Raw genomic sequence first — 16,354 nt, forward strand, 5'->3', positions numbered from 1 at the left:
TACAAATATAGCTTTCAGAAGAATGTGAGAAAGGTACTTTTTAAATATTTATCCACTCCTATGATAAGGAATTTAAGGTATAGGATAGGCTTGATTAATTTTAATTAATGCTTAGAAAGTGATGTTATATTCTGAGGTAGTGTAGATTATGTGAAACAATAATTTCTTCAGAGAATTTTTATGTTGTGGATGACACTGTGTGATTTCAGGCCTGTGCTCCCCTGTACCACTGGAGGACTGAAATGAAACAGGAGCGAGAGCCTGTTGGAACATGCTTTCTCCAGGATGGAACAAAGACTGTTGAGTATGCTCCATGCAGATCAAGTATGTATAGGAAGTTGTACCAGCTTTTCAGAAGTGGGTTGGGAAGCCCAGTTTGTTACAGGTGTGTGTGTGTGCACATTGCATGTGTGCATGTGTTGTGTGCTCAAACTGTAGTCATGTTTGATGACAGCAAAATGAAAACAATCCTATTCATGTACTGAAATTACATATGTGCAGTCAATAGGCTTATCATGTCTCCCTAAGAACTTATTTTAATCTTAGTAAGGCTCAGCTGCTTAGAATTTTAAGGACTAATTCCTGTAAATAATTTCATTAAACACTTATTTCTTAGCCATCACATACTTATTAAAAGTGAGAGGTAAACACTAAAAGAATGATACCTACCCAGACCCATTTGTATTAGAATAGGTCAGAAAACACTGCCTGCTCTGGACAGAGAGGCTTGCGGCTTACCCTCAGGGCTTGATGCCATCCGTATCACCGCTGTATGTTGGTGGTGTGGTCACAGCACTGTTGTCTTTGTGGTGTTTGGAAAACGTGAGGACTAAATTTGTGTTTTTAATTTCTGTATTTCAAAAATATTCCTATTATGAGAAGTTAATTTTAGAGTTATGAAGAATGAGCTACCTCTCCTGCTCCACATTTCTAACTTACCATTTATATGGTGGACCCACATGTAGGATCCCCTTTATTCTCATATGATAGATATGGGAACTGAGACTCAGACAGTTGAAATAGTTTTTTCATGCATCTCATGGTAGTGAGTCATCCAATGAGGATTTTTTTACTGAAGTATCATTGATACATAGTTTGTATTGGTTTAAAGTATACAGCACAGTGGTTCAACAGTACCCATATTATTAAATCCTCACCCCACTAGTGCAATTACTATGTGTCAACATAGAAAGATGTTACAGAATCATTGGCTGTATTCTCCATGCTATGCTACTATGTCTGTAACCAACTTGTATTATGATTGAGAATTTTTGTGCCCCTTTATCCCCTTCACCCTCCCACCCACCTACCCAACCCCTCCCCTGTAATAACCACCAGTCACTTCTCAGTGTAAATGAGTCTACCTCTGTTTTGTTCATTCTGTTTTGTTTTGTTTTGTTTTATATTCCATAAATAAGTTAAATTATGTGATATTTGTCTTTTTCTTCCTGGCTTATTTCACTTAGCATAATACCTTCTAAGTCCATTCATGGTGTTGCAAATGGCAGGATTTCTTTTTTGTTATGGCTAAATAATATTCCATTATATATATGTACCACCTCTTCTTTATTCATTCATCTACTGATACACACTTAGGTTAGTTCCATATATTGGCTACTGTAAATAATGTGGCAATAGACAGGCATGCAGTGTCTTTTCAAATCAGAGACTTTGTTTTCTTCAGGTAAATTCCTAGGAAGTAGAATTATTGGGTCATATGGTGTTTCTATTTTTAGTTTTCTGAGGAACCTCCATACTGCTTTCCACAGTGACTGCACCAGTTTACATTCCAACCCACGGTGTAGGAGGGTTCCCTTTTTTCCATATCCTCACCAACGCTTGTTATTTCTTGTCTTTTGGATAGTCGCCATTCTGACTGGTGTGAGGTGACAACTCATGTGGTTTTGATTTGCATTTCCCTGATTAGTGATGTTGAGTATCTCATGTGCCTGTTGGCCATCTGTATTTCTTTCTTGGAGAAATGTTCGTGTCCTCTGCCCATTTTTTTTTTTCGAGAGGGCATCTCTCATATTTATTGATCAAATGGTTGTTAACAACAATAAAATTCTGTATAGGGGAGTCAATGCTCAATGCACAACAATTAATCCACCCCAAGCCTAATTTTCATCAGTCTCCAATCTTCTGAAGCATAACGAACAAGTTCTTACATGGTGAACAAATTCTTACATAGTGAGTAAGTTCTTACATGGTGAACAGTACAAGGGCAGTCATCAGATAAACTTTCGGTTTTGATCACGCATTATGAACTATAAACAATCAGGTCAAATATGAATATTCGTTTGATTTTTATACTTGATTTATATGTGGATCCCACATTTCTCCCTTTATTTTTATTATTATTATTATTATTTTTATTTTTAATAAAATGCTGAAGTGGTAGGTAGATGGAAGATAAAGGTAGAAAATATAGTTTAGTGTTGTAAGAGAGCAAATGTAGATGATCAGGTGTGTGTGCCTGTAGACTATGCATTAATCCAAGCTAGACAAGGGCAATAAAACATCCACAAATTCAGAAGATTTCTCTCAAAACTCCTCTGCCCATTTTTTAATCATGTTATTTGTTTTTTTGGTGTTGAGTTTTATGAGTTCTTTACATATTTTGGATGTTAACCCCTTATCAGATGAATCATTTATGAATATATTCTCCCATACTGTCAGTTGCCACTGCTGGTGGTGACCTTTGCTGTACAGAAGCTTTTTAGTTTGATGTAGTCCCACTTGTTTGTTTTTTATTTTGTTTCCCTTACCTGACAAGATGTGTCCAGAAAAAAATTGCTCATGCTTATGTTCAAGAGATTTTTGTCTGTGTTTTCTTCTAAGAGTTTTATGGTTTCATGGCTTACATTCAGGGCTTTGATCCATTTCGATTTTACTTTTGTGTATGGAGTTAGACAATAATCCAGTTTCATTCTCTTACATGTAGCTGTCCAGTTTTGCCATCACCAGTTGTTGAAGACGCTGTCATTTTCCCATTGTATATCCATGCCTCCTTTATCATACCTTAATTGGCCTTATATGTGTGGGTTTATATCTGGGCTCTCTATTCTGTTCCATTGATCTGTGAGTCTGTTCTTGTGCTAGTACCAAATTGTTTTGTAGTAGAGCTTGATGTTAGAGGGCATAATCCTCCCAGCCTTGTTCTTCCTTCTCAGGATTGCTTTGCCTATTTGGGGTCTTTTGTGGTTCCATATGCATTTTAGAACTATTTGTTCTAGTTTGTTGAAGAATGCTGTTGGTTCCCTTTTGATAGGGATTGCATTGAATCTGTGGATTGCTTTAGGCAGGATGGCCATTTTGATAATACTAACTCATCCTATCTATGAGCCTCGGGTATATTTCCATCAATTTGTGTCTTCTTTAATTTCTCTCATGAGTGTTTTAGTTTTCAGAGTACAGGTCTTTCACCTCCTTAGTTACGTTTATTCTTACGTATTTTACTTTTTGATGCAATTGTGAATGGAATTGTTTTTCTGATTTCTCTTTCTGCTAGTTCATTGTTAGTATATAGGAATGCAGCAGACTTGAAGTATTAATTTTGTATGCTGCAACTTTGCTGAATCCTAGTTATTTGTTCTAATAGTTTTTTGGTGGAGTCTTTAGGGTTTTCTATATGCAATTAGTGACTGACTTTTTCCTTACCAATTTGGATGCTTTTTCTCTCTTTCTCTTTTCTGATTGCTATGGCTAGAACCTCCAGTGCTGTGTTGAATAAAAGTGGGGAGAGTGGATATCCTCTGATTCCTGATACTAGAGGAAAAGCTTTTAGCTTTTCACTACTAAGTGTGATGCTGACTGTGGGTTTGTCTTATATGGCCTTTGTTATATTGAAGTGCTTACCCTCTATACCCATTTTGTTGAGAGTCTTTATCATGAATAGATGTGGAATTTTGTCAGATAGATTTTCAGCATCTGTTGAGATGATCATGTGGTTTTTATCCTTTTTGTTAATGTGGTATATGATGTTTTTGGATTTATGAATATTGTACCATCCTTGCATCCCTGGAATAAATCCCACTTGGGCATGATGGATGATCTTCTTGATGAATTTTTAAGTGCAGTTTGCTAATATTTTGTTGAGTATTTTTACATCTATGTTCATCAGGGATATTGGTCTGTAATTTTCTTCTTTTGTAGTATCTTTGCCTAGTTTTGATATTAAAGTGATGCTGGCCTCATAGAATGAATTTAGATGTATTCCCTCCTCCCCTACTTTCTTGGAATACTTTAAAGCTTTGGTATTAGCTCTTCTTTAAATGTTGGTAGAATTCAGATGTGAAGCCATCTGTTCCTGGACTTTTGTTTTTAGGTGGTTTCTTGATTACCAGTTCAGTTTCATTACTGATAATTGGTCTGTCCAGATTTTCTGTTTCTTCCCTGGTCAAGCTTGGAGGTTGTTATTTTTCTAGGAATTTGTCCATTTCTTTTAGGTTGTCCAATTTGTTGGCATATAGTTTTTCATAGAATTCTCTAATAATTCTTTTTATTTCTGTGGTGTCTGTTGTGACCTCCTGTTCTGCTTCTGATTCTGTATATTTGTGTACCTGTTCTCATTTTATTGATTCATCTTGTTAAGGGTTTGTCTATTTTGTTTATTTTCTCAAAGAACCAGCTCTTAGCTTCATTTATTTTTTTTATATTTCTGCTCTGATCTTTATTGTATCCCACCTTTTACTCATACACCTTTGGGTTTCACATGTTCTTGTTTCTCTGTTTTTCTTAATTCTGAGTTTAGAGTGTTTGGGATTGTTCTTGTTTCTTGAGGTCAGCCTGTATCTAAGGAGGATTTGAATCCAGGTCTGTGTTACTACAAAGGACCCTTTCCACCTGTATTACTAACTATAGAAAATGTTTTCCATTTCCATTGCCTCTGTATTAAGCACAGCTTTTCTACAAAGAATACATACTTTCACTAGTATAGGTTTGGATAATAGAAGATATATAGAGTACAAAGAACCCTTCTGAAAACAAGTTTCAAATGATGATCCGTTGTGGATATACTGCCATGTTAGACTAGCAGTTTTGTCATTTTGCCTTCAGTGATGACCAGTTCTTTTCTCAACATGTAGTTAAACTGGTTTAAGGCAGTGTTTGCATGATGTATCTGTTATATAATGCTTTCACTTACTTGGTTAAGACACAGAAATTATAAAATCTTCTTAAACCTTATTTTCTGAACTTTAACATCCAAATCAGGTGAACAGACTATGGCTTGTGAACTAGTTTTTGTAAATAAAGTTTTATTGGAATATAGCCATGCATACCTATTTGCTTACTTACATGTTGTTTGTAAAGGGAGAGTTGAGCAATTTGCTACAGAGACCTTGGAGCTCCTGAGCCTAAAATATTTCCTGTCTGACCTCTATAGAAAAAGCTTGCAGATCCCTGATCTAAACAATAAAATCTTAAATCTTAGAAAAAAATTAGACTAACCTAAAAAAAAATCAAAGTAAATGCTTTTCTCCTAGTATATCCTGCTTTCAGTATCCCATAAACATTGTACATGCTTTTCTGTTCAACCTTTGAAATATTAAGCTACCTACAGGCCCAAATTGTGAGGGGCAGCCTGCCCTGAGAAAAAATACACAGGAGTGGAAATCTGGGAACCTGGGCTACAGTCTCACATTCTCTTGAAAAGTTGCCTGTAATTTTGGGTTATTATCTTAACCACTCTGGGCCTTTGTTTCATCATTGGTAAAATACTGGTTTAGACAAAAGGCTTAAGAGGTATAATTTTTGTATTTTGTATCTTCTTCATACTTCAATAAACTGCATCCCAGTGATTGGTTTTTAACATGGGGATACCAGTTCTTTAGGGATTTTACACAGGGATAATGTTTGCAGGGTACAGTGCTAACTTCTTGGTAACTTGGCTTGTTTCAGTACTGATAGTTTGTGGGGGTTTTGTTGTTCTTTTCTTTGTTTGCTTTTGTTTTCAACATGATCTATGTGGACACCTTGGGCAAGGAACTTTACTGTCTGTAAAAAGTTACTTTATTGCTGATTTTGTTTGCTTTGGGCTTTTCGTAACAGCATCTGTTACCATTCTTTGCATTACACAATAGGCCAAGTGTCTTTCTGTTCTAAAAGTGCCTGAGCCACAAATGATATGATTTTCATACTCTTTCATCTTCATGCTCAGACTGAGTCCTTTGTTCTTTCTGTGTACTTTGTGATTATATTATCTGTGCATAGATTTTTCTTAGCTTTGATTTATCATTGGCGTTTCCTTCCCCTTGATCGTTACGCAAAGTATAATAAATACACTGTTGATTTGCATTATTGCATCCTAGTGGTGTAGACATGCCTGGGCGCACACCCGTGTTCTCCAATTTCCTAGCTGGTTGACTGTGGTCAAGTTACTTAATTTCCATAACCCTTAGTTTCCGAGTCTGTAAATTATGAATAATAATAGTATCGCTTATAGGATTGATGTAAGATTTTAAAAGATAATGCCTCAGAAAATGCTTTAATACAGCGCCTGGCTCACAGTAAGGGGTTAATAAACATTAGTTGCTCTTACTATCATAATAATATTATTATTATTTATGATATTGTCAGGCCTAACAAAAAGGACAAATATTACTCATCTCCAGAAACAAGAACAAAAGCCTTCATTGAAATAGGTTATAGTCAACATAAAATTCTTTACATTGAAGTAAACACTCAGTTGAATATGTACCTGTTAAGAATGTTATCAAGGACAGCCTTGTTCTCTAGCTGGGCTTTCTAGAAAACTAAATAAAGCAAATAATTGTACAGTGTGATAATCAAAAAAGGATGTCTTTATAAATAACCTGGAAATAGTTCCCCAGGTACAACTTGAATAAAGGAAATAAACGGCAACTTGAGGTCACAGCAGAATTCCTTAGTATGATTCATTAGACACTGGAAACCCCAGCCCCATATTTTCTCATTCCCTCTTGGTTAGAAAAATTTACATTGAGGTAACATTACACTCTTGAAGTTATTTTCTTTAAAAAATTCTGGATTTAGATATTTAGTGTGTAACCTTGGGGCAGTTCCTAGGTTTTTAAAATGAGTTAAAAATTTTTGATGGGAATATTTGACAAAAATTCTTAGAAGCTGTCCTTATGACTAAAAATAGTTATTTTTGGTTCCTGTGCTTGGGTAGCAAATATAGTAATACTGTAGCATAATCATTTATATGCTGTAACACTAGCTACAAGAATTCCTTGATGGCTGAAGGGTAAGCATTTTTCATTGTTCTTTGTTATCCTCAAAATAAACATGGGAGAGTCTTCAGGCTCTTAATTCTCTTCTGTGGATAGTATTGCTCATGAGTAGAGTCAATTTAAATTAATTGGCTAATTATCCAGAAATTATTCCCTTTTGTGAGAATTACAAAAAAAGGGGGTAACTAAAAGAGTAAAACTGTTGAGTCTATTATCGTTTGGAAAATATTGCAAGTGTCATGTTTAAAAACATTCACTTTCATTAGACCCCCAGTTCCAAATGTGTTATGAGGATGGTTTTGTATTTTGCTCTTTACAGAACATTAAGTCAGAGTCTGGCCATCTCCTGAAATTCTGAGCTATGTTTTTATAGATTTGTTATTGTTAGCTTTAAAATGGATGTATAAGAATTGTGTGTATTAGGAACACATGTGTCTCTTTACTAGTACTCATAATACATTAGAGAACACCTAGCCACTGTTTTTAACTCTCAGATCACAACTCATTATTATTTTATCAAGTCAAAATAGTGAGTCATTGTAAGTCCGGAGAAAGTAAATCCCGGGGCAAAATACCCCTAAAAACCAAAATCAGTCAAAGGGAGAAATAAAGTTTAAAACCCGTTTATTGCTCACAAACTGCAGTCCCAGGTCGTCTTTCTTCTCTGCTCCAGCAGCAACAACACCGGCACCCCCCCACCCCATCTCTCAGGTACAGATAAGCCCTCTGTTGCCCAGGTAATCACACACTGATACAGAGATGAACTTCTCCACCCCTGAGGAAATATGCAAATGCACTAAAGCCATACTTCTTTCCACCTCTTAACTCCTATTGATATGCAGATATACTAAAGTTAGGCGAGATATTCTGGAAATGCTACAATTTTACCCACAATCCACCCCTTCCAGAAATCTCACCTTACAATTTACTCGATCTCCCTCTTCTGACCAATCTAGTAACATGCAATAGCAACAGCAATAAAATCTTGATAATCCTCAAGCCAGAGGATTCAGCCTATGCAGATTAAGTAAATGTACTTTACAGCACAATCTCTCACTAAACACAAAATACATTTCTACACTTGTTTACCCATTCTTAACAATCATGCTAGATTGCTCACAAAACTTTTACCAAACATTAGAAAAGTCATGCCTCTCTTTAAACATTATTTTCTTGTCAACTGCAACACAATCATAATTCACAAGCCAGAGGATTCAGCTAGGTTCAAAGTCCCATGCAGATTAAGTCCAAAGCTCGTCTATTCCAGCCATCACGCGGCAGCTGCAGCCAGGGGGTGCATCCAGGAAGCAAATAACCGTGATTGTCGGGGCCCAATTTGCTGTTATTACAGGAATACACAGGCCAGCTTCCAAGCCTTTCCCCAAGGTGCCAGAAGAGCCAGCCATTGCTGATCCATGTGTTGAAATGTCCAGGGCCACGTCCATTTTACTCCTAATTGCTGCACCCATCCTTGCAACACATGTCCAATAAAGTGGGTACCTCGATTGCTCTCAGTAACTAGCGACCGATCATAGGCTGTAGAGAGACGCTCTAGGCCCCTGTTGGTGGTTTGCTGATCTGCACAATGTGCAGGCACTCCTTCCGGGCTCAGCTGGCTTCTTCAAAGGTGAAAGACAAGTCACACCAATGGGCCCACATTGTCTTTTGAGGTGTCTGTGCCATGCCACTCCATGACCTTTGGGTCCAGTCTCGCACCCACCCCACGATGGGATAGGAGGTTATTATCTTGGTCAGAGCTGTTCTGGCAATGGGCTCTGTAGCCAGCAAGGCGTGGTACACAGCAGCCAGTTGCTTCAGGGTGACCCGGACCTCTGCTTCTTTCCATGGTTGTGGCCAAGCTCCGGCTGGCAGCAAGAGCAGCAGCAGTAGCAGAAGCAGTAGCCTTAGGCTCAGGCCATGGGCTGGGGTCAGCGTGGCCAGCAGTGGTGGTGGCACCTCCACGATCACACAAGTGTAGACACATGTCCCTTGGCGTGAGCGCCACTTCTCCCCATCATTTCTAGGGGCGGCCCTCCCAAAGGTCGCATCCATTATGACAGATTTTGGGTTCACAGGAATCCTGCCAATACTACGCCAATTGTAAGTCTGAGGAAAGGAAATCCCAGGGCAAAATGCCCCTAAAAACCAAAATCAGTCAAAGGGAGAAATAAAGTTTATTGCTCACAAACTGCAGTCTCAATCCATGTTTCTTCTCTGCTCCAGCAGCCACAACACACCTGCCCTCCCCCTCACCTCTCAGGTACAGATAAGCCCTCTGTTGCCCAGGTAATTACCCACTGATATGGAGATGAACTTCACCCCTGAGGAAAGATGCAAATGCACTAAAGTCATACTTCTTTCCACCTCTTAACGCCTATTGATATGCAGATACACTAAAGCCAGGAGAGATATTCTAGAAATGCTACAATTTTACCCACAGTCATAAAACAGTAATTTTTAAAAAGTGGAATGGAATGTAACAAAATAGAAAATATCAGAATATATTGTACATAATAATAGTGATATTGTTTTGTTAAATTATGACTTATTTATATACCTATTATAAACACAAAATGTGTGTATGTTGAGTTGTATGGGCTGTGACATAAAAGTATATCTTGCTGTGGATTGTGGTTAAAAATAAGAAGTTTGAAATCCACCATCTTAGGTGATCTTTCTCTTCCCTAGTGACTAGTCCAGGTACTTTAATCTTTCTCTGTTGCTGTATCAGAGAAAATGGTAAATGCATACTAACTTTTTTAGAAAGCAGTAACAACTCATTAAGTGCCTGATGAATGAACATTCCCAGAAACTAGTATATTATCTTATGATTACTGTGATATCAGCTTTTTCTCATGTTTTGTTTTGTGTTATTTGTTTGTTTTGGGTTTGTGTATATGTCCAATCTTTTTATTTTAGAAAATATTGATGCTGATGGACAGGGATTTTGTCAAGGAGGATTCAGCATTGATTTTACTAAAGTAAGTTCTCATTTAAGGCTGAATGAGATCCAGATCTACATTATTACCTAAACCATGGTTAAAAATTAATTGGTCAGTACTTCAGCTTCTCTGTAACTGTTAACTGTTCTAGAAAACAGCTAATTAAAATGACCCATGCATTCTTTGCCTTATATTATTCTCTCCATAGTTGACATTTCTTATTTGAAATAGACATCAAAATGGGATTAGAGGACAACAGAAAATCTCAGTAAATGGAAGACAACTATTATGACTTAATGTTAAAATTTCCAGTTAGGTTAATTTGTAGAAAATTGAAATTTTCCATTTTTGAGTGACATGATTTTTTTACAAGCATTATTAATAGGAGCTTTATTACAAAATTAGAGTTTAGTTACATAAAAGCTGAGAAATATGCATGTTTACCATCTATTATGTGTCTACAGACATCAAATTTGAAGCAAATTTAACCCTTGTAAGAAATCTCAGATGCAGGGCTCAGTGTATTTTTAACTAAGCTTATGTGCTCTCCAGAGTTGATAGTTTTATCTATTTTTCTAAAATAAGAATTCCTTTTATATTTCCAAAGGAAAATTTTCTTAAGTACTTTTCTTTTTATCATTTTCTTATGTGTGTGTGGTTTTTTTTTTTGGTGGAATGTATGAACATTTTGATTATCAAATAGAGATTATTAATTACTCCTAGAGAGATCTCAAGAATATATTGATTGATTAAAAGTAGAGCTTCCTTAGAAATCTAAATACGGCTTTCTTAGAAAATGTGAGCAAACAAGAATGTCTTACATTTATTAAAACAACAAACTATAATCATGTTATTCATAAAAATTAAAACATTTTCTTATTTTTAAATTTATATTTCAACTTTTTTAACGGTTTTTTAGACTAGTGTTTAGTCACTCTCCTTACTAAGTAATTGACTTAAATTTTATTTGAAATTCATAATTCAAAATTACTCATAATTACTTACAATTCAAAGTTGGATAAGCAAAAGAAAGAAAAGGAAAGTATATTAAAATAAGTTTGAACTTCATGATATATTTTCAAATGGGTGTTGTATTTCTTTACAAGTCTCCATGTTTTCTGTGCCTATGCCTGTACAATCATACCCCCAGAAATAGTCTCATACTCTGAATAGTCACTGCTGAATTAACTGTTTACTTTCTTTAACTCATTTCTGAGAAAAGGTGTCATTTTAAAGCAGACAACTTAGAATATGTTTAAATAGAGTGGGAGATTTGTGTATTACATGCTTGAAAGAGCTGTATGTACATTTGCAGGGAAAAAAATTTTATCTTACCTCCAACAAGAAGTTTCCAAAATATGCTCAAACACTAAATACTTAGATACGTATAGTTTCTTACAGATATAAAAAATGATAAAGTATAATTTGTTATATAATGTACTCTGAAAATTTACCTCCTAACTTCACTCCTGTTAAGATCTGCAAGACACTAAGAATCATTTTCCTTTAGCCAAAAAATTTTTAACGGTTGTTACAAAGAAAATTTGCCTATGTAGTCACAAATGTAATACATAAAATTAAGGAGTGACTTTTTTCCTTATTGTAACCCAAAAATACCTTGCATTAATAATTCAGGACAAATGTGTAAAGCAGCCAAGAACCACAGGATCAATGTGTGTATATATATATATATTTGTATATTTTCATATACTAAATGAGTGTACTGTAACTTTCCTTTTTGATTTTTATTGTATTTTAGAAAAGGTGCAATGAAAATTACTGAAGCAGCACTAGATGAGTTTGAGATTTATGATTTTGCCATAACATATGTGTCATATATATATATACATGTGTATATATATTTATTTACATTTATATTTTATATATTTTTATATTTATTACATTGCTTTCAGTTTTTAAGTCTACCTATTTTTTAAACTGTATCTTTTTTTTTTAAATTTAATCTAGGCTGATAGAGTACTTCTTGGGGGTCCTGGTAGCTTTTATTGGCAAGGTAGGTTAATATTTTTTAAATTACCCAGTAATGATTGTGTTTTCAGACGCACCTGGCTTATAATGTGCCTATGAGATTTTTCAAACTATTTAAAGAATGAAATGGAAAAACACAATTATTCTATTTTTAAAAAGAACTATAACATCAATTTATAATGAGATATATATAAAAAATAACATTTTATAATGTATTTTTATACAGTATTTTAAAAGTAAACTTACAAAGTAATTTAAAGTAATTTACTTTTATTGCCTGTGGTATGTACTTCTCCATCTCTGTACTTTAGAGTTTGTGATTTAAACATCAAAAAGTATGTGGAACTGACCTGTAATGGGCAAATTCTGGCATTCTGAAAGCTCATGGTTTTGAAAATATTTTGAGTTTGCTCGTTAACAATATTTAAATGGTTATTTTTTCATTAATCACTGACATCAAGAATGATTTCTTTGTGTTTTGGGGAGTTTTTAAAATAGAGGATCTTACTAAGTTTCAAAAGAATGTAATTAGACTGGCATTGATGTAAAGATAAAACACTAGATTTTTCAGGCATTCTGGGAAACCTAATAAAATTGCCATTTGAACAAATGAATAGTATAGATCATTATTTGCTGCAGTTTGAAAATAGGTAACTAAATCTGCATATTTGCTTACTTTATATTTAATTTATCATTAAATATGTACACAATTATTTATGTAACTAATACATTCACCTATTTATTTTCTGCCAAAAAGTGCTGTTTACATGGTCAGAACTCTTATTTATTGGCATTCTGGTATTCAAGCATTATGAGTATTTGGAAGAACTGGAAAAAACTATGACTATTAATTTGGAAGTACTTTCTAATTATGAATTTTACTTCTGTATTTTACACTATGCTTCTCTATAGGAGAACCCATACTTGCTTTTGCTTTTTAGAAAGAAAAGCTAAAGAAAGAGATTTGCTGAAGGAAAGTAAGAAGGAATGAGAAATGAGAATTTTACTTATAAGTTGAAAGGGGTGGCAAAGGAGAGAAAGAAGAGAAAAATCAGGCAAAGATATATCAGGATGTGAGACATACTAACACTAAAATTTGAATTTCTATGAATTATACATCTGTTGGAAAATGAAATGATTTGGAAAATTATAATTGAGTTTTACCGTTTTAAAATGAAACCAAAAATAGCAGTTCTAATTGTATATGAGAAAATAGATATTAACACTTTCTAATTAAAAAACATGGATATATTTTTCTTCCTTACTGCAAGGTATGGCATTCAGTGGAGGAAGGGAAGTGTCTGATGAGCGTGCCTGGGGACCAAAGACAGGTTTTTGTGATTCTTAGTCAGGATTGCTTGTTAAAGCTGTCATTTTAAGATACACAGCAGTAAACATATTTAAATGACTTGTTTTTTTAACACCTTGCATATTATACAATGTATGCATTCCTATTTATTATAAATTAGGACAGCTATAGATACTATTGATACTATGTTCACTGGAGTTTTGTTATAATGGTCTAGAATATGTAACAAAAGACTCAGTGGTTGGGCAGAGGAAATTTTGTTTTAATATGATTAAAAGCAGGTAGTGTTAGAATGAATTTTTCATAGATCTCAAAATTGTTTCTGTAAAAGTAAACTGATAACGTTGTTTTATTCCAAAGAGATGATGACTTTTCTTATGTTCTTTCATTCAAGAAATACTTACTGAATTCCTTCTGTGTTAAGTACTGTTTAGTTTAGGCACAGAGGATAAGCAGTGACCCAGATAGAAAGTGCTTTTTCCTCTAGAGAGTCAACCTGGGTGACTGGACAGATTGGAACAGGACTGAAAACTTTAGCTATTATGAATTTCTTTCTAAAACAGAAGAAATGAAGAAGTTATTTTCCCCATGTTATGTAGATGACATTTGATAAATCAGCAAACTTTCTTGGGGTAGGGGGATAATACGATTTTATGTAGTTATCTAGATTTCTTGTGTAATAAGGTTGTGAAGAATGGTGAACTCAGCCATTCAGGCTGCTTCATAAAGGTATCCAAGTAGCTCATTGAAAAGAAAATCAGTTGAACCAAATTATTCTTATTCTAAAGGCAAAAGCATTCAATTATTTCAGTAGGTTTTTCATTTTTTAATGGCTTTGGTTGGGAAACAGCCCTTGATATTATTACTACATTTTATTAACATTGATTTTTTTACTGAATTATGAGATATCCTATATTCATAAATTTTTGTTTATTAGCAGAGACTAATTTTAAGTACTAGCTTGAAAAGAAATAATTGCTTAAAAAATATCGTTTCAAATTTAGTATTATGAAGAGTTATTTAAGGCTGAAAATTAGAAATACTAATATCTAATGCTGTTTTCTTTCATGCAGGTGCCATCCATCTGCATCATAAAATTCTCATTAGAAACTTATTTTATATGCACTTTTTCAGGTCAGCTTATTTCAGATCAAGTGGCGGAAATTGTATCTAAATATGACCCCAAAGTTTACAGCATCAAGTATAATAACCAGTTAGCAACCCGGACTGCGCAAGCTATTTTTGATGACAGTTATTTGGGTAGGTAAAACCAAAATAGGGATGGTGTATTAGTCCTGTACTTTATGTGCTGCTTCAAGTAGGGAACTGGTTTCTGTGAAATTGATTAAAGTTTTTTTAAAAGATAAAGAACATGCAATTTCAAATTGTTAACTGCATACTTTTTCAGTAGCTAAAATTTAAGAGATTATTTATACAATGATAATAATAGATTATCTTTAAAATATGTTGTTATTCCCATTTTGTCGGTAAAGAAAATGAGGAACAAAGAGGCACAATAACTTGCCTAAAGTCACTCGCTTAGAACTTACTGTTCTGAGATTCAAACCCAGGCTGTCTGACCTTGCACTTTTATTCACTGTTACTCACCTTGTTAAACTTTGGTTTTTAGGATTTTTTAATCCTTTGTTCTCTCTAAGTTTCTCCTATCCATAATCCAAGTAACACCTGAGAGAAGTAGTGCTTTGCTGATTGAGAAAATGTTTTATTTGTTTGCTCCTTTATTGATGAATTGCTAAGATGCCTTTTTAAAAAATGACCTATAACATTATATTAGTTACAGGTATACAACATGATTCAGTATTTGTATACATTGCAAGATGATTACCACAAGTAGTTAAAGTCCATCACCACACAGTTACAATTTTTTTTCTTTATGATGAGAACTGTTAAGATCTACTTTTCAGCAACTTTCAATATATGGTACAGTATTATTAACCATAGGCACCATGCTATACATTCCCATTGTTTATTTATCTTGTGACTGGAAGTTTGTACCTTTCACCCCCCTACCACCTCTGGCAATCATCAGTCTAGTCTCTGTATCTGTGAGAAATTTACCCTCTTTTTAAGTGACTCTTGTAAAATTTATAAAACGTTCTTGTTTTTCTAATAGAGATACACTATTTGAGTACTAGGCTCAATTATTTCCTTTAAGATTCATTTATCTCATATATATATATGCATCTCTTAACACTAGAGGACAACATACTGTGTAACTAAAGGAATTGCTTGAGAATATTTTTGAGCAAAGCCTACTCAGCAAGTGTGTGAAGGTAACTGTTCCTGCCCTGATGGAGTTTCACCTTTGGTTCCCCATTTAGGTTACTCGGTGGCCGTCGGGGATTTCAATGGTGATGGCATAGATGGTATGATGCACTTGGATATATTTAATCCCTTTTTTTACAAGTGTAGACTAAACATTTGAAACGTTGCATTGAGGAATTTCAGGAGTTAAAGAGTTTTGAAACTACTATTATGGAATATAACAGGAGAAATAAGGGAGATGTTCGTATGTGGATGGCAGCTTGGTCTCCATTAAAGTCTAGCAGCTGCCGCTGCGGGGGCGGTGGTCTCCTCCCACCTGTTCTTTCCAGCCGCTGCCGTCCCAGTGTCTTCAGCTCCTTTTGCTTCCAGCAAATGCAGTCTTGGGGAGGCTTAGTTTCTTCTTTCTTCAGATATAATTTGTGACTTTCTGGGTTCTGTCTGTAAGGGACCCCTTCCTCTCTCTGTCCATCCATCTTCCTGCAGAGCTCAGTTTAGGAATCATAGAATTTATCTGTTCTGATCACATTCTTGTGCCACTGACACCTCTACCCTGGTTCAGTTTGTTCTGTATTATGTGTAACTGTGAAGCAGAGCTTCTCTTCGTTCTTAGGTCA

At 34.9% G+C, this 16,354-nt stretch overlaps 1 protein-coding gene across 4 annotated transcripts in view; it reads left to right on the top strand.

Moving 5' to 3' along the window:
• ITGAV (integrin subunit alpha V) overlaps positions 1-16,354 on the top strand; it is a 104,690-nt gene that overhangs the window by 42,997 nt on the left and 45,339 nt on the right. For 2 of the 4 annotated variants that reach the window (XM_037000244.2, XM_037000243.2), the window contains exons 4-8: positions 210-324; positions 10,134-10,195; positions 12,125-12,170; positions 14,589-14,714; positions 15,797-15,841. In XM_037000244.2, the coding sequence (XP_036856139.1) occupies positions 210-324; positions 10,134-10,195; positions 12,125-12,170; positions 14,589-14,714; positions 15,797-15,841 (394 nt within the window). The remainder of the gene's footprint in view (positions 1-209; positions 325-10,133; positions 10,196-12,124; positions 12,171-14,588; positions 14,715-15,796; positions 15,842-16,354) is intronic. The other 2 variants (XM_073218552.1, XM_037000245.2) reach the window with 2 other exon arrangements.

Source organism: Manis javanica, chromosome 12 (genome assembly GCF_040802235.1).
Source record: "Manis javanica isolate MJ-LG chromosome 12, MJ_LKY, whole genome shotgun sequence".
Classification (NCBI taxonomy): domain Eukaryota; kingdom Metazoa; phylum Chordata; class Mammalia; order Pholidota; family Manidae; genus Manis; species Manis javanica.